The sequence below is a fragment of the Phaenicophaeus curvirostris genome, chromosome 21 (genome assembly GCF_032191515.1).
Source record: "Phaenicophaeus curvirostris isolate KB17595 chromosome 21, BPBGC_Pcur_1.0, whole genome shotgun sequence".
Lineage (NCBI taxonomy): Eukaryota > Metazoa > Chordata > Aves > Cuculiformes > Cuculidae > Phaenicophaeus > Phaenicophaeus curvirostris.
Window position 1 is genome coordinate 9,735,427 of NC_091412.1, and position 21,665 is coordinate 9,757,091.

Sequence of the window (21,665 nt, forward strand, 5' to 3'; positions counted from 1 at the left end):
CAGACTGGGTGACTTTTTCTTTTTTACCCCACTTTTACAGGTCTGCTTCTAATTTTGGAGAACGTGAGTGGGCAACAATAACTGGGAACATCTCTGTTTCAGCAGAGCTCGCTGTTACAGCTGGTGAATGGAGCTGGGGGCTGCCGGGAAGGTAGTTTACACTCACCTTACACTGTTTAACACTCTTAGCTCTGTCCCAGAATCTTTAGGTAGCAAGGACAGGGTTCTGAGGGCCAGGCTGGACAGAACAAACCCAATTTCACATTTCAGTTCTATAAACAGACTAAGGGTATGTATCAAGTGATCCATTAATCCATTTCAAAAGTTGATCTTCTATCATGGCACATACAATTTCTTAAACAAAAGCCAGGAATAAATAGCTAGGATAGACTTCTATTTCTGTACAAGAGTCCACACAGCAGTGGCTTCTCCTCTTGTTCGAGAGACCAAGAGTTTTGTCCATGAGAGACATTAATCTTCTTCCTTCTCAATGTAGGATTTAGCACTGACGCGTGCCATTTGCCTTGCCAAATAGCGGTCCCGTGCCGACATGACTGTCTCTTCATTGCTGCGTTTGGCAAATTTGTTCATGCCCTCAGGTGGTTTCTGTACTTGATCTTTCTCCTCTTTCTCCCCTTCTTCACCAGCTTTACGTTTCTGCTCTGACAAAACTTCAGAGCTGGATCTTGCCTTCTCATCCACCTCTCTCTCTTTTCCCTTTCTCTCTTTTTCCATATCAGTTTCTCTAACTTTTTCTACTAATGTAGGAGTACTGTCCCTCCTCTCTGTGTGTTTCTTTTCATCATTTCCATGTTTCTCTCTCTTTTCCTTCCCATGATCTTCCTTTTCTCTAGATTTCTCTCTTCTCTCCTTTTCTCTGTCATTATATCTATCTCTACCATTTCTTATTCTTTCTTTCTCTCGTTCCTTTTCTGAGCCTCTCTCTTCTTTCTCCTTTGTCTTCCTCCATTCTCTGCCATGTCCCTCCCTCTCTTTTCTTTCCTTCCCCCTTTGTCTATCATCTTGCTCTTCCCTCCTTCTGTAGTTATCTTTACTAGAGTGATCCCCATATCTATGTCGCTCCTCCTTTTCCCTTTGGTGATCCTTTTCGTGGGTTCTGCTTCTTTCATAGTCTTTCTCCCTGCACTGTTCATCATTTCCCCTTCTGCTTGGTCTGCTCTCTCCTCTCTTTGTAAGATGACTTCTTTGGGCTTTTGAACGTGACTCTTCCTCCACACTGGATGAGCTTGGTGACCTCGAATGCCTCTGGCTCTTATGATGTTTAGCCTCTTCTTCACTGCTCACAGAGCGCTCTCTCCTTTTCTTCGTTTTCAAACTTACTTTACTACTTTTGTGTCTCTTATCATCATCGCTACTATCGGTTCCTATGTCAGTATCAGCATCTGGGTTATTCTCCTTCTTAACAGAGGGTTTTGGTCTTTGCTTTTCATATGGGCTTTTGTTCCTTTGGTTGGATTCATCATAACTGTCAGGTTTTTCTTCCTTTATCCTACATTTTTTATGTTTAAAAAGAAAAAAACAAAACACATTACACAGCCTGAAATGTTGGCTTCTTCTACAAACTGACTTCCAGTCAGACTTAAGCAAAAGATGCTGCTGAAAAGTCTATGAAAGCAAATCTCTCTGACGCTCAGGTTCCAGGAATCCAGCACAAAGGATTGCTATGAAGTATCTTTATCTGGTTCATTGGTGAATGTGAGCTGATGAATTTAACTATAAAAGAATGGCTATGGTTACGTATCTGCAGCCTCCATCTAAGGCAAAAGACACAGATTTGTATCCTTGTGCGAGCTTTCTGGCAAGCTACACATTTTTTCCTGTGCTTACTCCTCTATTCACGTCAAATAATTATCCAGAGAAGAAGCAGGTTGCACATACTGTTGACAGAGGTAGGACCACAGCTGCCATTAGCAGTAGTAGTAGCTGGTTCTTTTTAATCCAGTATTTCTGAAGATGCCTCTCTTGTGAGTAAATACAAATTAGTATCTTTGAACAGCTCATAGATTCCAAAATACAAAAGCTGACCCATGGAGTACCAATCTGGACAGCAAACAAAGGTTACGCTTTGCCATTAGTTTTTGACTGCTAAGGAAATACAGGTTTACTCATAGAAGCCACATGTGTCCCTCTTCTAACCATCCAGCTTCGAAAGCAGCCTCTGGTGAAGTCTCATGAACCAGCACAGCATCCAGCTAGACCAAATGTTTGATGCATGCTCGAAAGCCTGGTTAGTCTGTGTGCAATGACTAAAATTATGCTGACGAGTTTGATGACTGATTTAGTAATCCAGTTAATTAAAACGACAAGTGATGCAACAACCGAGATCTAAAAATCAAGCTGCTCTCTTTCTTTATCCAATAAGATTGCATATCTTTATACTAGACATAACACACATAAAGAACAAAGATTTCCCTTATTTCAGATAGCTGAGTAACTTCACTGTGATTGGACTGTTTATTAAGCTACAAATTTATTTTCTAATAATCTGACCTCAGACCTAGATCTCTCGATGAAAGCCGTGTTTTCTCTGTGATGGGAAGCGCTTAAATAGGAACATCGAGGTTTATGGTCTATCTCAAGTAAGGTTTAATCTCAACTAATTCTTTCAAATGATCGGTTGTTGCGTATAAGAAAATTAACACCTTCACCATATTTATCCACAAAGCAGAATTTCACAATCTCATTACTTTACTTTGGATTAGTAAGTTTTTAAAACATTCCCACTAGATTTCCTATATATTTGACTAATTTTCTTTACTCTAAGGAAATTAACTTTTATCTTTCCTAAACCACAGTGTCAAATAAATATGAAATACTTAGAGACTCACATTCTTCTCAGGAAATTCATATCACAACATCACTCCCTTACTACCTCTATGCACATTATTTTACCTTTTGTCTCCCTCATGATTCAAAATACCTACCTTAATGCAGACTGCCAAATATTAAGCAAACCTAAGTAAATATAGGTGAAAATAACACAAAGCAGTATTACAAGTATGACTGCCCTCTTGATAGCTTTTAAATGGCACCCCTCTCCTGTTTGTTTCCGTCTTAGAGTCTCTACCACTGGTGGGGATTAGATATATTCCAAATCATTCAGTTAACGACCTGTACGAAGCACCCAGCTTTACCTACCAGGGTTTTAGAACTGTCTGGAATCACAAACAGCCAGAAGCTGGTTGATATCTGAAAGCCTTCTGGAATTGCATCCTACCTGGCTTCACGGAAGCTGCATTCAGGCATTTCTTCTTCCCCTACAGTCTGGTTTAAAAGATGTCTGTAAAATCCACTGAGATCCCTCTGTTTGGTAACATCAAGGTAAGCTAAGAAAAAGAAAGTGAGGTTGGATCTACTGTGCCACAAATAATCATCAGACAACTCACAAAGAGCAGACACTACCAAGACTGCAACCTCCATCACAGAGGTTTTCAAGCCCAGAGTTGAAAAAGCTCCAAGAAACTTGATTTGACCTCATAGCAGACTACATTTTGAAAAGAAGACTGGAATACTTGACCTTCAGAGGTCAAGTGGGATTTGATTCAGTATCTGCTATTGGTCCTTTGTGATTTTCTTTACTTCAAGCCTCACAGAGAGGCCAGCTAACAATGTTGTAAATCACATACAAGGCCATACTCCTTTTTTAGGGGAATTGAATTATTTTAGGGAAATCTCACCCTCAAGAGCTGCCGCTCTTCTTTCTCTTTCCTCCTCCTCTGCCCTTTCTTGCAGCTTCTTCTTATAGGCTGAAGTCACAAACGCCTCTTTGTGAGCAAACTCTCCTCCTTCCATTTCACGCTCTTTCTGAATTTTTCTTTCCATTCTTCTTTCCTGCTCCTTTTTTCTAATCTCAGCAGCTTTGAGGATATTTTGGATGTATCTGGGCTAAAATAGGAGAGGAAAAGAAGTATCACGTTGAGAAGTAATTGAGGTGGCTGAGAAAACACAAATTGGGATTGATGGAGATGTTGAAGAAAGTTGATAGTGGAAGAAAATTGCAGAAGTTGCTTTAAAATATTCTTACAGTGCTTGATAGCTATCTGAAATAAACAGTCACCCCCATTTAGATCACTACCATGGCACGCTTCCCAACAACAAAAGAGGTACCATGTTCAATCAAAGCGTTCAGGCCACCTATGACTACGATGACTTTTGCTCTGAGGGAAACTAAACGTGTTTTCATTTCTCACCCCTCCCTCCTGTCTTGTAATAGCCTTGCCTCTCTCTTGCTGTACAGGACTGGGAAGCTTCCCTTCATATTCACATAATCTGACAGGAGTTTTTAAATGAAATAGAGTAAGTAAGAATGAAAACGTCACTTGTCACGATAATTCAGCAATGCTTTGAAACCAGGCATTGAGCTGTGGAAATTGGCTCAATTTCACAAATGAAAGTTAATTACTTCAGCAAGCACACTAGTGAGTGAGGAGGGGCCATTTACATTCATTGGCTCAATAACGAAGTCTTCATTATCAGAACCAGTAGTGCTGCAGGATCTTCTGCCTGTAATCCTATTATCTCACTGTAATATTCTTTTCAGAAACACACAGAAAGAAATGCTATGTGTACATCATAAACTGAGTGGGAAAAACTGTAGTCTGCCACCCCCCAGAGTTCCACTGGATCAGGACTATAAAGTACCTGATGAACTAACAGTGTGGCCAAAATCCTTCCAAATGACTACCTTGTGTAACAGGATTTAAGCACAACGCTTGCATGCCCCATGAGAAAATGCATTTGGCAAAGCTTAAATGTTAAGTAATCAGAGTTATTCTAAGCATACGGAGATAAGACAGACAACACACATTTGCAGGTATCAACCTTTTTGTCATCTTTTCCAGATAACACACTGGCGTTGCTTTCTTTCTTCTTCTTCTGCATTTCATCATAAATACTGTCATATTCGTACACGGTAGCGTCTTCTTCCAAAGCCTTTTGAATCTCTAATTTAGTCTAAAAGAAATAAAAAGGGGAGGAAGAGAAAAGACAAAACAAAAAAATCAAGCATTTATTTTTTTACTATTTTCAAACATTTTATTCCAAAATTGTCATTTAAGCAGATAAACCTATGCATTAGAATACTGGGTGTAAATTAAAACCAGTCTGATCTACAAAGTTCTTTAACTGTTTATAAGGACTGAGAGACAACCAACCAAATCGTCACCAGTCTTAGCAGTTATAGGAAACACAGGACAACAGTCAAATCAAAACTGGAAACTTCTTAATGAGTAAACTGTTCCACCAAATAATGTAATTCATTTTTTAATGAACAGTAAACAACATTTCAATGAGCTTTCCTGTCTGTTTTCATCTATACTTTATCTCACTTCCCCAAAGCTCCACATAATAAATAAGTACCCACATAATTCAGGACATGATTCGATATTTCACAGTTCTATCTTCGGTTTGTACAGTCCAGTTGGAAGTAAGAACTGTGAAACCATTCCGTCTTTAAAAGCCCTATAAGCCAAACAAACACCAGAGGAGCCCTCAGATCAGATCTGACAACAGAAGAGGAAAGCTGAACAGCAGCCACGCAAGTTACTCTCAAGCACATATTCCCCCAGCAACACGTTAAAAGTTGGCATGAGAGTTCCCACCACGTCTTACCTGTTTCATTGCTTGCTTTTTCAGTGCTTCTTTCTGAAGACTTTCACCCACAGTTGGCTGTAAGAAGGAAACAGCTTGTATTATTTTTCTACCACTCTAGCAAACAATAATAAGTCAGTCTCTCGCTTCAACAGTATTTTTCTGTAAGCAAGAAAAATCAACATTCACAAGCTTACAAAGAGTCAGCCTTTTCCATGAGCGTTGCAGGATCTCACCACATATATATAATGTTCCATTAAAAATGGTTATGAGTTTAAGAGCTCTACTTCAAGGATGTGTGTACCTCAAAAATCTGCTCATCCCTCCAATATGGCAAGGGCCAGGCTGCCAGTGCCAGGAACTACCACATCAGCACATAAAACATCTTGCAAAGGAGCCAAAGTCACCACTGAAACAAATTCCTAGGAGAAGGATGTTTGTAATACATCTACTCTCTCTCACACACACGTTACAATTCTTTTAGGTTTTGCTATTAAAAGAAGAAGAAAAAAAAAAGAAAAACACAGTAACTCCCCAACCCAAATCAACAGAAATGTGAATTATTCCCTCCTACCAATTTATGCATCAAAAACATTTTAACATTGTTTGTGAATAAAGAAAGATAAATGTTCTCAATAATGTTTTAATTATATTTCTAACAATCTGTGAAATAGGTGCTATTCAGAATATACTCTTCTTCCAGCACGTGAATGTCATCATGAGCAGGCATTCTTACCAACAATCACATGAAAAAACTGTATTCACAGTAGAAACCAAATACTTGAAAGGATTTGGCAATTATTTCAAATTTGATCTGGATGTTTAATTCCGTATTTTTAAAAATAAGACTACTTCTGATTTGATCAGCAAGTACTTCAAACGTTAATGCTTAATTTCAAGATTATTAAGCTAGAAAACAGTGATACTAATCTTCCCTAAGGAAAAAAAACAAACATATCCATGTCTGAAAACTTGTTGTCTAATCATAGTCTTTTAAATAAAGCTTTGCATTTTATTTAGTTTTGTCTTTTAATTAGTGTTGAACTAAACTGCTTGTCTATCTCTTCTCAATGAGGAGATAATAGTGTTTATTAAACAGATTCACTATAAATGACAGGACTCCTTGTTTATGTAATTAAATATCTCTTCATCTTAAAAAGCAGAAATAGGAAGGAAAAATTCTTTTGCACTTTGGCAGCTTCCCAAGTTTTGCAACTCTGACTAATAGCGTGCTCTATATCACATTGTAAAAAGACAAAGAGATTGTATAATCATCTCTCAGGGAAATTCAGAACTGGAAACCAACTGGCAGGGAGCCTGGTAGCAGGGATGAAGATTTTCTGAAATCAAACAGTATTAGCACCATGTAAATTCAAGCAGATCCCCTGAACAAGAGGGCTTTTGATTTTATTTGATGTTTAAATAAAATTATGCTGTGACTCCTTTTCCTTATGCTAGTAAAATTTTAGCAGATGTGTCAACAAGGCAAAATCCAAGTACTTCTGCACAATTTCATACATGACTGTGAACAACCCAAATATCTTTCAGTGGTTAATTTCTGAACAGGGAACAAGTGACACAAGCAGCAGAATTAGCAGGGTTTCATTATAAGGGGTTTCATTATAAGTGACTTTGTGCCTCCTGCCTCTTTACCTCCCCTACTGCTCCCCAAGACACCCTGCCTGCTTGATTTATGCTTGACCAAAAACCAGCCCTGTGCTGCGCAGTCTGCCAACAGTTCCTCCTCAACACAGAGAAAGATGAAAACCACAAAATGACCTCTGCTTTCAAAATGTTCAACCTTGTGGTGAAACTACAGGCATAAAGGGAAAGCCTGCTGTGCACTTCCATGGAAGATAAAGCCCTGTGCTGATCCAGTTATGCTCCTCACCAGAAAGCAGCTGCCCAGCCTAACCCAGCTGTGGGTAACCAGGGAAGGGACTAGACTGTGCTTCAGGCTTAAGGAAGCTGAGCTGGGCAGACATGAGCAACACACTCAAAGCGTCCATGGCGGTACCAGAGACTACACCCTGCAGCCCACTGATTATTTGGACTAGAATTGGATACAGCCTCTTATTTATTTAAGTTGGCTGACTGACCAGGGGAAGTAGATAGCGTATTATTTACTTTAAAACAATCCACAAGAATCCTGGCTTCATCTATCCAGTATTTACCTCCAGATCTCACGACTTACGGGCTGATGTTGAGAAATATTTAAAATACCGTATTTGATTTCCATGTCATATTATTTCTTCTAAAAAAGTGCTATGAACAAGTCAGTATAAATTTCTGAATATAAAGCACTGCTCTACACTGGCAGTGGAAAACATACAAGGATCACACAGAAGAGCCAGACTTGCTCCTGGGGAAGAAGCTGGTCCTTTATCAGATGCTTTATAGTGGTTTTACAGCAAGGTACCTCACAGTAAGGACCTTCCCTTGCATTATGGCAGAAAGAAAAGCCTTGGCAAAAGACGAAGTCAATTCAGCAGCTAGATGTACAGAATAAGCTTTATTCCACTAAAGTATTTGAAACACTGCTTAGAATGTTTTCCTTGTCTGCCTACAAACAAACGTGTTGATCTACAAAGATTACATAAACACAAAGTAATACCTAATCCTGGTTATTGTACACATAACTGTAAAGAAGTCCACCTGTGATCTGTTTGCCTAGAGTGCCAGTGAGTTTACAGAAAACAAACACCTTCCCCGATGGTTTATGGCTGACAATTTCCTCTTGTGCTACAAGCTCTGACAGATGAGAACTTCCCGTTCTTTTGTATTGTTTTTACTTATCAACTGCCCATTTATTAAAGGCCCTATAAGCTCAGTGATCTGTCTCATACTCTCTCCCTGCAGTCAAGCTACTCTTCTGAATCATGAAGCTTATAGTTTAATATTTTCTGCAAGGAGAAAACATTTTAACCCTCTCCTGGGAAGCTACGTAGAACCCACACAAATCCAGAAACGCTCAGGAATGCAGCTTTGTGGCCCTATGAGACCATGGAAGGTAGCTCCAACCCAATGGAAAAGGTTCAAAACAGAGTAATAAAAGAAATTAGCCCAATCTACTAACATTTCTCACTGTTCTCTCCCATTTCTTATCTCCTTCAGTTATAATAAACATCTTTCACGTTCTTAAGTGCTTGAACTACCTTCTTATTTTCACCCTGCAAGCACCCCCTGTAAGCTCCTTCTTAAAATGCCTTCTTCGCACTGCTCCAACAGAAGCAAAGAACATTCAAACTACTGACCAATGGTTTCAGTTTGTCTCAGCTACTTTGCAATCAGGACAAAGCATGTAAACAATTTACAGCTTTACACAAAAAACTCAGTTGAAAGTTCAACAGCAAACACGTCAAATGGAAGTGGTTATGATTCTGAAAGGCTGAGATCTGACTCTGTTCGCTTCACTCTTCTTCACTGAGATATCTTTGGATTCATAGCACTTTGGTACCAAAGCGTCTTAAAATGAGCTACTTGCACTCTTGTGTGTACATAATTAGAGTCATGTACAGAACCAGCTTTCCATGGCATTCCCTCCTAGATTCCAGAAACCAGGAGTTCAGGGACTTCCTGAACTGGAGGATGCACACAGACCATTGTTTGACATCAAGAGAATCCCTTGATTTGACTAATAACTTCTGAATCCATTTGTATTTTTGGCCACACCACAATATCCTGTTGCAATGACTTCCACAACTTAATGACACATTGTGTGGGGGAAAAAAACCAACAACTTCCTTCTGTTTAGATTAAACCAGTTACTTGGTAATCCTGTAATAGACACCACTGCTCATACTATGAGAAATAGCAAAATTCCTTTACTTTCTCTGAATCATTCTTGATTTTACACACATCCTCTCCAGTTATTCCTCTGCATTTCCTTCTCCTCAGTGATGTCTTTTCCAAGAGCCACTCTAGTCCACTTAGTCTCATTTTGCATGAAAATTCTTGCATAAACTCTGATCAGCATCAATACAATGAATCAGTTTTGAAAGGCTGGTAAGGCACAGGAACGTATGTTGGGTAATTCCAGTACAATCAGGAAACAGCAATTTACCTGCTATACCACAGAGATATTTTCAACTCAATTTTAAAGACAAAATAGAACAGACCAGTGCACTGGGGATACTGAGATGCCACCTCTGAAAAGGCAATGCCCAAATAAGGGAATATTTTTGGAGAAAATGGATAAATCAAAAATTACAGAAAGCCAGACTGGAAACTTACTTCTACCGTACTGCAGTTTGTTGCTTTTACACCTGCTGTCTACAACAGACTTTCCTCCCAGTTTTAATGACAGCAACAACTCTTCACTACGAAGGTAAAACATTCAGAACTGTATTAGCTAGAAGTACCTGCAACTGCTTGGTTTACTTTTTCCCAGTCAACATTGTATTACAAGAAGATTTCCATCCTAGATGTTCTATTTCTTATGAACCCACAGATCATCTTCATCAGAAGCTAACGTCCATTAATATACTCAGCCACAGCAAAAAAACCTTTCAAATTCCTTTAGCAAGGGTACAGGGAAAAATCTTAATGAAATATGCACAGTAACATTTAAAAAAAAAAAGGGAATAGAAGTTTGGTATCTGGCACAGAATCACAGACCAAGTGAGGTGTGCAGATTTCCCAGCACAAACTTCATTAGAGTTGAGTTAAAAATACATAATCTCCAGACATTTGAGATGTAGTTCTGACTGATAAGGTAGCAGACAGGAAATGAAACCCCTCCCAAATGCTGCTCCTTATCTTGGAAAGCTCTGAAATTATTACTGAACTAATAAAGTAATTTTGTTTTTTTAAAAAATGATGTTCGTCGATAAAGGCAGTTATGAGATTATTACTTTTTGCTGGGTTTGTACCATACTGATGAGCATGACAACTTTGAGAAGCCTTTACAGCAGACTCTGCTAGTGAATCTGTCAGCCTTTCCAAAAGGCAGGCTACTTCGTCTGTTTAGCCAGAAGCTAGTAGTATCGCACATTATTATTATTATAACAACCATCATGCATCTTAGAAGACCCTCAGCGAAGACCTTCATGCCTTAAATAGAGGGCATCCAGACACCCTCAACAACAGCGTTATGGATTCTGTAATGGAACCAGGCACACAGAATTGGGAATTGCTAGATATGGGTTTTCTGTGACCTTGAAGTAACAGCTGCAAGATCATTAAATGAAAATTTTAAAAGAAGTGTTTAGATAAAAGGAGTCAGAAACAGACAGAGTTTCAACCACACAAAAGAACGAGTATGGAGTAAAGCTCTAGAGCAGCAAGAACATTTTTGTAAACAATGTTCTGTTTCTAAAGCTCTATTGATTCTAAATTCCAACTTCTGAAATGTTAAAATTCTAGACTATGGGCACACATAAAGTTTGTTTTCTGGGTTTTGTGGAAAAAGGGTTAAATATGCACATAAAGACACTATGATTAAATTAGCACAAGTAATTCCAAATTGATAAAACCCAGTAAATTGTTAACGTTATGTTTGGAAAACTCCATCCATGTGGAGAGTTCATCTCTGCAATTCCGAGTCTCTATTCTTTACCTGTAAACTATGAAGCTACTGCCTTTAAATTCTTCAATAAATCCGTTTTACAAGTTGGCTTTCTGTAAGGTATCCAAATGAGCCCATACACCACGCCACCAGTTCTTGGATGCCCCCATACTGATAGCAGCACATCCAGAAATATCATTTTTACAGTGTACAGCACCCTCTGCTGGGACAGGCAGAAAGCAAATACTTTGAAGGTAGCACTTAAAAAGTAATTAAAAATTTAGAAGAGACTATAGGAAAGAACACTATCGACATGGCGCAAAGCAGTCACACATCACAAATGAGCAATAAATTCTGGGATCACAAAAGAGTTGGGTATTGTATCTGACATCACAAGCAGTTTGAGTACTTCCAGAATGACAATTCTCATTGTCTCATGATAATAACTAAAAACCAAGTCATCACTTCCATGTAACCTGCACTAAAGAAATCACAGGTCATATTTCACATCCAAATCCAAAATGACGACACTGCCTAAGCTGATACAGACATTAAAGGTTATAAACAAATAATTTGCAGAATACAGGGTAAATTTCAGAACAAAATTGTTGAACTGACCTCTTCATCGGACTCGTCTGCAAACACCGAGAGCTTCTTTGAAATGAGATTTTTCTGTGGCAATTTCTTGGGCATAATGAGCCCATATCTAGGGAAAGAATTAAAAGTTACCTTAAACATTACTTACAACAAAACACTTTGCACGTTCCACAACAAAAATTTACCATTTAGCATTTTAGAAACAGAAGATCACATCAACATAATGTATCTAGTATAGATGCGAGCAGCACTTTCAGCAGTGCCTTGCCACACACTTGCCAGCTTCTCCCACAGCAATCGCTGCCTTTTCCACACAAAGTTTCTGGATGCAAAGACTTTCCTAAGTGAGGCCACAAATCCCTCTTGTCAGGAGGTCTCTAAAGTGATTTTGTTTTCTCCCTCAGAGGAGTAAGAAATCACCACTTAACCTGTAGAGTTTTATTTCTGCTCTACACTAAACACGACTCCGTAGCTACATTTGCTGGGGCAATGGGCAGTTCACCTATTTTGCACAGCAGTGCAAATCACCACCTCACAGACAGCTCATGGCACGCAGAGACTTAATTGCACATAGGGAGCTCTGCTACTGACACAGCCAATCCCTGTGCTCAGAACACAGCTTTGGTAATGATCTCTAGGTCACGGATTCCTCCCCGCCTGCCTTTCATAGAATCATAGAATCACCAGGCTGGAAAAGACTCACCAGATCATTGAGTCCAATCATTCCCATCAAGCACTAAACCATGTCCCTCAGCACCTCGTCCACCCGTCCCTCAAACCTCTCCAGGGAAGGTGACTCAACCCCCTCCCTGGGCAGCCTCTGCCAGAGCCCAATGACCCTTTACGTGAAATTTTTTTTCCTAATGTCCAGCCTAATCCTCCCCTGGCGGAGCTTGAGGCCATTCTTTCTTGTCCTGTCCCCTATCACTTGGAAGAAGAGGCCAGCTCTTTCTCTGAGTCCATCACTAACTAAATGTTTCCACACAGGCTGTTGAGACACCAACTCCACAGCGCTGTAGGCACTGTGTCATCACCATGACGAAGGAGCTGCTTCTTGCGCTCGGAACCTGACCCCCACAGCCCTAGAGCTGACCCTACAACCCCAGAGATGAACCCACAGCCCCAGAGCCGAACCCTCCGGGCCCTTAACCCCTAGAACCGACACCCCTCCCCCAAACCCCTAAGCCCAGAGCCGAACTACTCCCCCCCGGGCCCCTAAATCCAGGGCCAACCCCCCTGGCCCCCTAAGGTGAAGGCCGAACTCCCCAGGCCCCAGAGCCGACCCCCTCCCGGCGCCGTGTAGGAATCCTGAGAACAGTCAACTTTGTCAGAGTGAAACTCCCACACCCCCCCCACCCGGCCCCTCAGCAGCAGCCTCCGACCCTTCCCACCGTTCTGGGTTCGGTGTTTAATAAACAGGGCTTAAACTCGGGACGACACGGCGAGGCTGCGCAGGCCGGGAGGGCCGAACCGCACTTCCACGGCCCCGGGGCTCTGCCGGAGCTCGTCCCGGCCCCACGCAGGGCTCCGGGGCTCTGCCGGAGCTCGGCCTGGCCCCACGCAGGCCCCGCGGCCCCAAACCCCCGCCTCGGCCCCGCCACTCACTGCTTGCCCAGCGCCGCCATCTTGTCCCGCCCGCCGTCCCGCGGCGCAGATTCCTCACGGCCCAGACTCCCCTTTCCCACCCTTCCTGGAAACTCCCGCCGCACCGCGCCGCGGGCCAGCTCCAGAAGGGAAGCAGAGAGCAGAGCGGAAAGGCTGGAGGGGAAGGACGAGATTTTTTTTAACGGCTCACTGGCGAGTGGCGAAAGTGCCGGTAGGGAAAGGCGGTTGCGGGCCGCCCGCGTCGCCTGGAGCCGAGGGGAGAGGCGCCGAAGGTTGCCGAAGGGAGCCGAAGGGAGCCGAGCGGGGGCCGAGGGGAGCCGAAGGGAGCCGACAGCTCCTCACGGCACCCGAACTCCCGCGCGGTCGCAGAGGCGGGAAGGGGCGCTGTGGCGGGAGGGGCCTTGAGGCGCCCTGCTCCCCAGAGGGGCCGAGGAGCCACCCTGCCCCTCCAGTCACCACCTAAGTCGCTTGTTACTGACTTAAAAGAAAAGAAAGATGAGTTTAATCTGTCAAAAATTTATTAAACAAGCTATTCTGCCAAAAGAAACGATATTGGGAAGATGAAATCTCGCCCCAGACAGCGCGTCTGGCTGTGATCCCAGCGTTTACCCTGGAAAAAAGCTGGTTTTGCTACATTAAAACACAGGGTTTTTCCTCGAGGCGTTTAGAAGAACGTGGCAAAATGCTGATGAACAACTTTTATTGAAAATTATCTCTAAAAAGTAATTTAAGGAGACTGAATCTTAAAAATATTTGATGATCATCGTAGCTTGGTGATCCTGAACTCGTTCCTGCCTCCTTCTTTTCCCCATCAGATTTAATTAAAGAACCCCCCCAAACTTTTAATCAAGAGCCAAAATGTAGTTGCTATATGAGAAGAAAATGCTTCGTTTAGTGTATTGCTATTTTTGTAATAACCCCTAACAGACCTCCTACCATCTTAAATGACACCTGAAAAATAACAAAGCGGCGTTTGATTGATGAAAAGAGGTCAAACATCAGAACTGCTGAGCTTAGAGGAGGAGTTGGGAGCTGGAAGTGGAGGCAGGCTGGAGCTGGCTGGGGTTTTTGAAGATGGAGCCTGGTGGCTGCGCGGGCTGGTTGCGATCTCTGTCAGTGCCAGGCAGGCGTGCACCCACTCCAAGAGGACCTCGGCTGGAGCCCAGCCGTGCTGCAATGCCGCTCGAGGAACTTCTGCAAAAAAGAGCAGAGTTACCTCCCAAACCATGGCAAACCTGTGACCCGCGTTGCCACTGATACAAGAAGCAGTTACTATGACAAAAAGTGGAGTATTTTTTGTTTACACTGAAGTAGAGTGAAGTTTCATGTAAGTAACTATATTTTTTAAAAGTTGGACAGTCCCTCTGATCTCATGTTGTCTTTCAAGCAGTGTTTTCCCAGACATTGTTCATTCTTTGGAGATGATAATGTCTTGTGTTCTGTGCGATCTGTGCTGAACAGATCTCTCTTCTCTTATAACCTCTATTTGAAGTCTTTCCCTATCTCAAAAGTAAAGTCAGGCAGAGCTGGCTCCAAAGCTCCAAATTAGCAAGAGTTTTGGCTGTTGTGAAGTTCATAATAACATTAAAGGGCCTACAAGAAAGTTGGGATGGGGCTGTTCACAAAGGCTAATAGGGATGGGACGAGGGGGAATGGGTGTAAACTGGAGAGGGGCAGATTTAGGCTAGACATAAGGAAGAATTTCTTTATCATGAGAGTGGTGAGGCTCTGAAACAGGTTGCCTAAGGAAGTTGTGGCTGCCCCATCCCTGGAGGGGTTCAAGGCCAGGTTGGAAGAGGCTTTGGGCAGCCTGATCTAGTGGGAGGTGTCCCAGCCCATAGCAGGGGGGCTGGAACTAGATGATCTTTAAGGTTCCTTCCAACCCAAACTATTGTATGAAAATTAGTCCTTGGAAAGAAACAAGTCTTGTCTGTGTTTGATTTTTAACAGGACTCTCAGTCTGGCATTAGACCTTCGAGAGAGATCTCAATGAGATTTGCTGTTGCAAATAATTGCCTCTTGACTGCTCTGGCACCAGAAAAGCTCATATTCATTACAGGAGATGAAGACAGACTGAAACCCAGCTCCTCTATATGACAGTGAGTATATTAAGTACCTGGCAGATGGTGTTTACAAAGAGGACGGCTCACACTGTCCTCCCACAATCGTGTTGCTGTTTGGAGCTGGGTCAGTCCCTCAGGCAGGGCAGAGTGGTCTGAGGTAGATGTACTTGCCAAAAGAACCATCATTCTTAATATGTCCTTACATATCACTTGCCCAAAGAACTATCATTCTTAATATGTTTATCGGGGGGTTTACAGTGAGATCACTTGCTGTGGTAGTTTTCAAAGCTGTTCTGCTCCTCTGTCCTTGAATTTTGAATCTAAATTTAACAGGTTGGCTTTTATTGACCAAAAAAGACTGCAGACATTTAGGACCCCTTATCTTGTTTTTAATCTCCTGTGAAATCAAAGTTAATTTCTGAAGTAAAGACCTTAAAAGCACTCAGCTGAAGGTTGCCACTGACACCGTTTCATGGCTGAGCAGTGCCTGGTAACTTCACAATTAGTTTATGATATTTACCAGTGATGCAGTCCAGCAGCAGCTCTGCTTGAACTTGCACAGATGCAGCAGTTGGATCAAAGCAATAAATCTCCTGAATCAAATTTTCATCCAGATTCTGCAATGCAGAGGACAAAAAGAGACAAGTGGTCATGAGGAACTCAAGAGGGTCACAGAATAAAAGATGGTTAAGACAAGCATATAGGATATCTGTAGGTAATGAACTGTTTCACTGTCAATTCAACCTTGGCAAATCCCACCCTATCTTCTGTGGGGAAGAAGAACAGAAAACAAAGTCTTAACATTTTGATGTCTCACCAGTATACACTGATTCCAGCTTGTGGTCTTCTCTGAGCCTTTCCAGTTTGGATGGAGAAGCAACAGCACAGCCTTCACTATGTCATGGACCAGAGCTGGTGGTTCTACATAGCTCTTTATTTCAGCAAAGCTCTCAGCACTGAGTTTCCGAATGCGCTCGCGCAGGTCCTGCAGCATGAGACGGTGGAACAGAATCCCTGCACACCTCAAATTTGCCATGTGTTCTGCCTCTGGAATCAAAAGCAAACCTTTCAGGAAGTTGCTCAGGAACATCTGCTGCTCAAGACTTATGTTACTGTTGGAAAGGCTCTGCCCTCTTTATGATTAACTCTTTGTCTCATTCACCGAGTAATTGGTATACAGCCCAAGTAGCCCGTGAGGCTTTTTGAAATGGGTATGTGCTTGAGAAGGAGACAGAACTTGCCTCAGGGGCAAGCAGAGGTCCATGAAGGGTTCAGGCACGCAGGTCATTCTGGATTGATTCTGGAATCAATCAATTCGTTTGATCTTAGTTGGGGCAGTTCTGAGGAGGGCATGCCAGATCCCTGAAGGCAGCAAAGCACCTCGATTCAGACCTTTGATTTCAGCGGGACTTGGGCACAAAACCTCTTGTGAACTAAAGCCTATATCCAAACATTCTGCTTAATTTAGGTTAAAGATTCCTAATTTCACCCCTAAAACGCCTGTCTTGGCTCTGTGCACAATACCCAGCACAGAGGTTGGTTCTGTTTCCTCCAAAGATATCTTCAGTATCTCAGAGCAGGCATCTTGGGCTATCTTTAGCATTTTCTGCAGGGCTTTGTGTTCATGAGGTGGTAATTTCTGGTGGTGTCTGATGCTGATATCCAGTATCACAAGAGCTTGTCCTGACAGGTCACGGAGAGGTACTGCAATGTGTTTTTCTCCACAGACGGAAACGCAAACGACCTCTGAACTGTCTACACACTTAAATAGGTAATCTCTGAAATGAGGAGAAAGAGAGGAAAACATACTGGAATTTACCATTCTAGTTTCTTTTGTTAATTTATTTAGCATGTTTTAGTAAGATGCCGTTCATCTCTTGTTAGTAAACCAAGGTATAGCACTACTAAATCATTATTTATTTCCTTGAAGTGAAATATGCACACCTTAAAGTATCATTCAAGCCATACACATAAAGGAGAAAACACCATTGTGGAACACAATATTGCTTAGCTAAGGCAGTTGCTGAAAATCATAAGAATTTAACAAACTTTGCTTTAAAAACTGTTTCCTGTTTATAACCATGTTGACATTTGTTCTATAGTTTTATAAAAAGTAAGAACATCTGCTGGAGCAGCAAATAGCTCTTCAACGAGCTTTGACAACAAGGATGATATGCTTAAAAGACAAGTCTGTGAGGATCTTGGCAGTGGAAGGAAACTGTTGAAGGAAATGAGACTAATATGGCCAAAAAAAAAAAGAAAAGACATTATTCTAAAGAGCAAAATGCTTCATTGCATGCTCTGATCCTGCAAACCTTTCACAGCAGATGTAGAGCTTGCTTGGCAGCTCAGCTGGTAAGCATTAAGTTGGAATTAAGTTTTTCCAGGCCTAAACTCAAAGAGAAAATACTACTCTTGCCTTCAGAGTTCAATTTCACATGCACACACAGCAGAAGCCTTGATAGTGAGAGCTTACAGACAGCCACTCTGGCAGGTGCTGAAGCCCACCTTAAGAGGTTTTCTTTCCTGAGGAGAAGAACAGGAGAGCTATGAATTTCTTTGTGTCCTGTATTATCTGTAGTAACCATCTTGCACAGAGCGTAGCTGTATGTCTGCCAGAGAGAAGAGGAGAAGAGGGAGGTTTAGCTGCATCCAAGGAAGAAACAGCTATTTTGAAGCTTGGAGAGGGAGGAAATTGTTTATTTCTTAAAGGAAACTCCTATGCATATTCAAGTGCAATGGGATGGTGTAAAGACATCTCCTAGCAATGCTTGGTTTTATTCCCAGAGTGTATTGCTCAAGATACATGAAGAATGTGCCCTGGACCTCCCTCAGCCAGACATTTAATCTACCCCCGGGCTCCACACTGAGGAACACCCACAGGCCAAGAAGAGGTTTCCCCTCTTTTTCCTATCCCCTTGCAGTCTTCTTCCTCATGTCGTGTTTGTGATAGTGTGCCTTGACACGTGAAAAGCACAGAGGGAAGCAAGTGACCTGGCTATCAGGCAACTAACAAGGGAACAGTGCCGAGCCTGGAATAACAACAGAAAGCTGCCAAGAAAAACCATGCTTATCAGAGGAAGCAGCTGAATTATGGTTACAGCAGATGTCATACAGACTTTGTGATGACACAGGATCGGTCCTAAATATCGCATGCGTTTTTCATCTTCTTAACTCACTTGTACTTAAAGTGACAAGCTTCCCAGGGCCCGAGTGCCAGCTGAACAACTGGAATGTGATCTGCAGGGAAGGGGTCTGCCTAACAAGCTGGCTAATTGGGAGCAGCCATTTCCTGAGTTGCATTTACTTCTTGGCTGCTGACATTAAATCAGAATACAAAGCTAATACACTAGCTAGGATGTTCTTTTTTTCCTGTAAAACAGCACCATTTTGACACACATGGAATCTCCGCAGAAGAATACCTCCCTTTGGGCAGGTCCCAAACAGCAAAGCTTTAGCAGGCGCTTGCAGTATTCGCTAACCTAAGCATGGATGCGTGCATGGATGCATGGATGGCTATGGGATTTTGCTCTGTTGGTTGCTATGCAGCTGTGAGCACTGAAATAAGACCGTTCCCTTTACCCATGGAGAAGGGGCTATGCTAGCAGTGCTGTTGGATCGTGTTACATGGGAGGATGAAAACAATGAAGAGTAGCCTCCTTTACAGAGGGAACCTTCCTTGTCTATCTTTGTAGCCCTTTGTTGCACAGGCAGGCAGAAGAATGTCAAGCAGGGTTCATTTTTATAATAAAGCCACTGGGAACTCACAGGCCACCTACCTCGTCCTTGCCAGGCTCCACCAGGTACACAACGACAGCGTGGATGCTGGGTGCCCTGGGGTACAACCAGTCCAGAGCAGTAACAGCCATTTGTAGCACATTTTCCAGTGCGCAGATATGGTGGTAGGCTTTGCTGAACGCATGAGAAACTCCCTGTGAAAGCAGAATCCTCCAAATGAGCCAGACAGATCCATATATGATTTGGGGAAAAAAATGGGGAAATGTTCATGTAGCAAAATGGTCATAACGCATTAGTTTAACCAGAATTTGTAAAGCTCAAAAGTGACTGTGAAATGTCTCTTATCAAATAAGACTCTGAGGCTCCAGAGTACCTGGGTCACAGCCAAGCCCTAAGCTAAAGTTTTTTAGTAGACGTAGCCAAATTGATGGGTAATGTTGGCTTGCTGCGCTCCCTGCTGCCCAGATGATGCATCCACAATGAGGCTGATGCTAGAGAGGGTCCCACGTTGCTTACAATTAGTTCACCACGGACAAAGTAAGGTTTCTGACCACTTTTTGGAAACAAAATATAAGGTTCAGAGCTTCAGGAAATAAAAGCTACTGTCTTTGGGCTTTGCAGAAAACTGCAATTGATTTACTAGTCAGGAGAAGCCTGAGTAAATTATTGATGAAGTTATACCTTATAATCAATTACAGAGAAGATGCTAATCAGCAAGATATTGATAAGGACTTCTGCTCACACCACTTTCACCATATACAGTAAAAAGGGGCCCACAGTTCTTTTGTTAGTGGTACATCTCATATTTACTCAGAACAGACATGTAAAATCCACATTGTTCCTACACAGTTTTTTGGAAGAGCAGTCTAACAAACTGTTTTCTGGTGGTGCCCACCTGATAGAAGTCGATCTCATGGGTCAGAAAGATGGTTTGCTCACACTGATCCCGAAGAGTGTCGAGTCCTAGAATGCCAAAGGCCCTCCAACGAGCATCGTGCAATGGCAGTACCAGGAATGAACCTTTTCTCTCCTCCACTGGGCGGTCATGCTTCCAGAAGTGAATATTTCCATGGAGCTGAACTCTTGGAACATGGATTGGCATTCCTTCTTCAACAGCTGCGAAGCTGAAAAGTAAACTTATGAGTAGGTTTGTTAAGGGTAAGAGAAAACTTTCAGTGAAGCAATAAATACGGCAGTTTTGATCTCTCCCTGTTTTTTGGCATAAGAGAAAGAAGGCGTTAGCTCCTTACTCTGATCACACATTTACCACAAGCATCCCAAAGACAGTGGTAAAAAAATAAGGCAGTTTCTATCCTTAGGACATTTTGAAAACATCAACTAATGAATGTAATAAAATACAGAAGCAAGCAGCAGTTACACTGAATGGGTTAGAAGAAGCAAGATTTAAAGAAAACAAATATGTTTAGCTTGTGGAAATGAGAAGAGGCATGAAAGTTGTTTATAGGGTAAACACCAGGGAAAGAAAGGCATTGTTCTCAAAAAAATACCCTGTGGATGTAAACTGGTGTAAGGGAATTAATATTTAAAGAAGAAAATGTAGGCCTAATATAATCGACTTTTGCTAAGGGATGAGATTTATTAGACTGTGAGCTAATCTCCCCATGGAAAGGAGTGAAATCCCAAACAGGGCAGCTCTAAGTAGACCATGCAAAGTATGAGGGCATGTGTACAATAATGAATCATTCCGTGACGGTCCCTCCGGATATTTCCTCTCTGGAGCACTCCACCAACCTCTCTTTCTGGTGCACCCCAAACAATGCCTGGTACCCCTACATTTCAATAATTTTTGAGAAAAAGTAACAGTTACTCACAACGTTTCTTACCTTACTCCTTTCATGTCTCTGTAAAGTATCTGGTTTAGAACATACGGAGCATCATCTGCTGTACACGCCACATAGTGCAGGAGAATCTGTCCCCTCTCTGGTGAGAGCTGGTTCTCTTCCAAGAGGGCAATATATGCACTGATCTTCTTGTTATCCCCATGGGCTTCCGCATCCTAGCAACCAAATGTTTCCCATTACATTATGTACATTAACCATTGGCCATTACACTTATTTCATGTACTTAGCGCTTGTCTCATTTTTGCGGAGATGCCGCTCTGGGTCACTGGTTTTGAATGCTGTGCACCAGCTGCCTGACATGTATGTGCCTGTGCTGTGATCGTGTCTGACTGGTGCACTCTGTTACAAGCAAAAACACTTGGCATTTCGATTGCAAGGAAAATGGATTTATTTTTTTCCTGCTGCTAATGGCGAGCAGTTCATATAAAAATAATCCCTAATTATAACCTCTGCCTAAGAAAAACTCCTCTGGATTTCTTCTCCAATTGGAGATTCCTTTGGAACAATCAGACAAGTGCCACAAGTTGCTAGTACGATTCTAGACAGTACTGCAAAAGCACCTCAGCTACCGTGAGAGAAATTTTCCTTTGAGGAGGCTTTAATGGTGAGGACAAATATTTAAAGTTGCAGTTGCAAGCTAAAAATGAAAGTGTCTCCACTACAAATTAACCATCTTTGTCCCAA

General features: G+C 42.1%; 2 protein-coding genes across 2 annotated transcripts in view; both read right to left on the reverse strand.

Moving 5' to 3' along the window:
• Positions 1 to 13: 13 nt before the first annotated feature.
• On the reverse strand, positions 14 to 13,458 carry NSRP1 (nuclear speckle splicing regulatory protein 1). The gene is made up of 7 exons (XM_069873875.1): positions 13,319 to 13,458; positions 11,735 to 11,822; positions 5,632 to 5,688; positions 4,843 to 4,974; positions 3,699 to 3,906; positions 3,239 to 3,347; positions 14 to 1,510 (listed from the first exon to the last, which is right to left on the reverse strand). Exons 1-7 carry the CDS (start codon positions 13,336 to 13,338, stop codon positions 472 to 474), a joined length of 1,653 nt encoding a protein of 550 aa, XP_069729976.1. The 5' UTR covers positions 13,339 to 13,458; the 3' UTR covers positions 14 to 471.
• Positions 13,459 to 14,256: 798 nt separating this feature from the next.
• Positions 14,257 to 21,665, reverse strand: part of EFCAB5 (EF-hand calcium binding domain 5) — a 38,909-nt gene continuing 31,500 nt past the window's right edge. Inside the window, exons 16-23 of the mRNA XM_069874321.1 lie at positions 20,964 to 21,136; positions 20,015 to 20,243; positions 19,161 to 19,313; positions 17,890 to 17,993; positions 16,906 to 17,159; positions 16,199 to 16,428; positions 15,902 to 15,998; positions 14,257 to 14,512 (exon numbers count right to left, since the gene is read on the reverse strand). Of these exons, the coding sequence (XP_069730422.1) occupies positions 14,310 to 14,512; positions 15,902 to 15,998; positions 16,199 to 16,428; positions 16,906 to 17,159; positions 17,890 to 17,993; positions 19,161 to 19,313; positions 20,015 to 20,243; positions 20,964 to 21,136 (1,443 nt within the window). The 3' untranslated portion in view covers positions 14,257 to 14,309. The remainder of the gene's footprint in view (positions 14,513 to 15,901; positions 15,999 to 16,198; positions 16,429 to 16,905; positions 17,160 to 17,889; positions 17,994 to 19,160; positions 19,314 to 20,014; positions 20,244 to 20,963; positions 21,137 to 21,665) is intronic.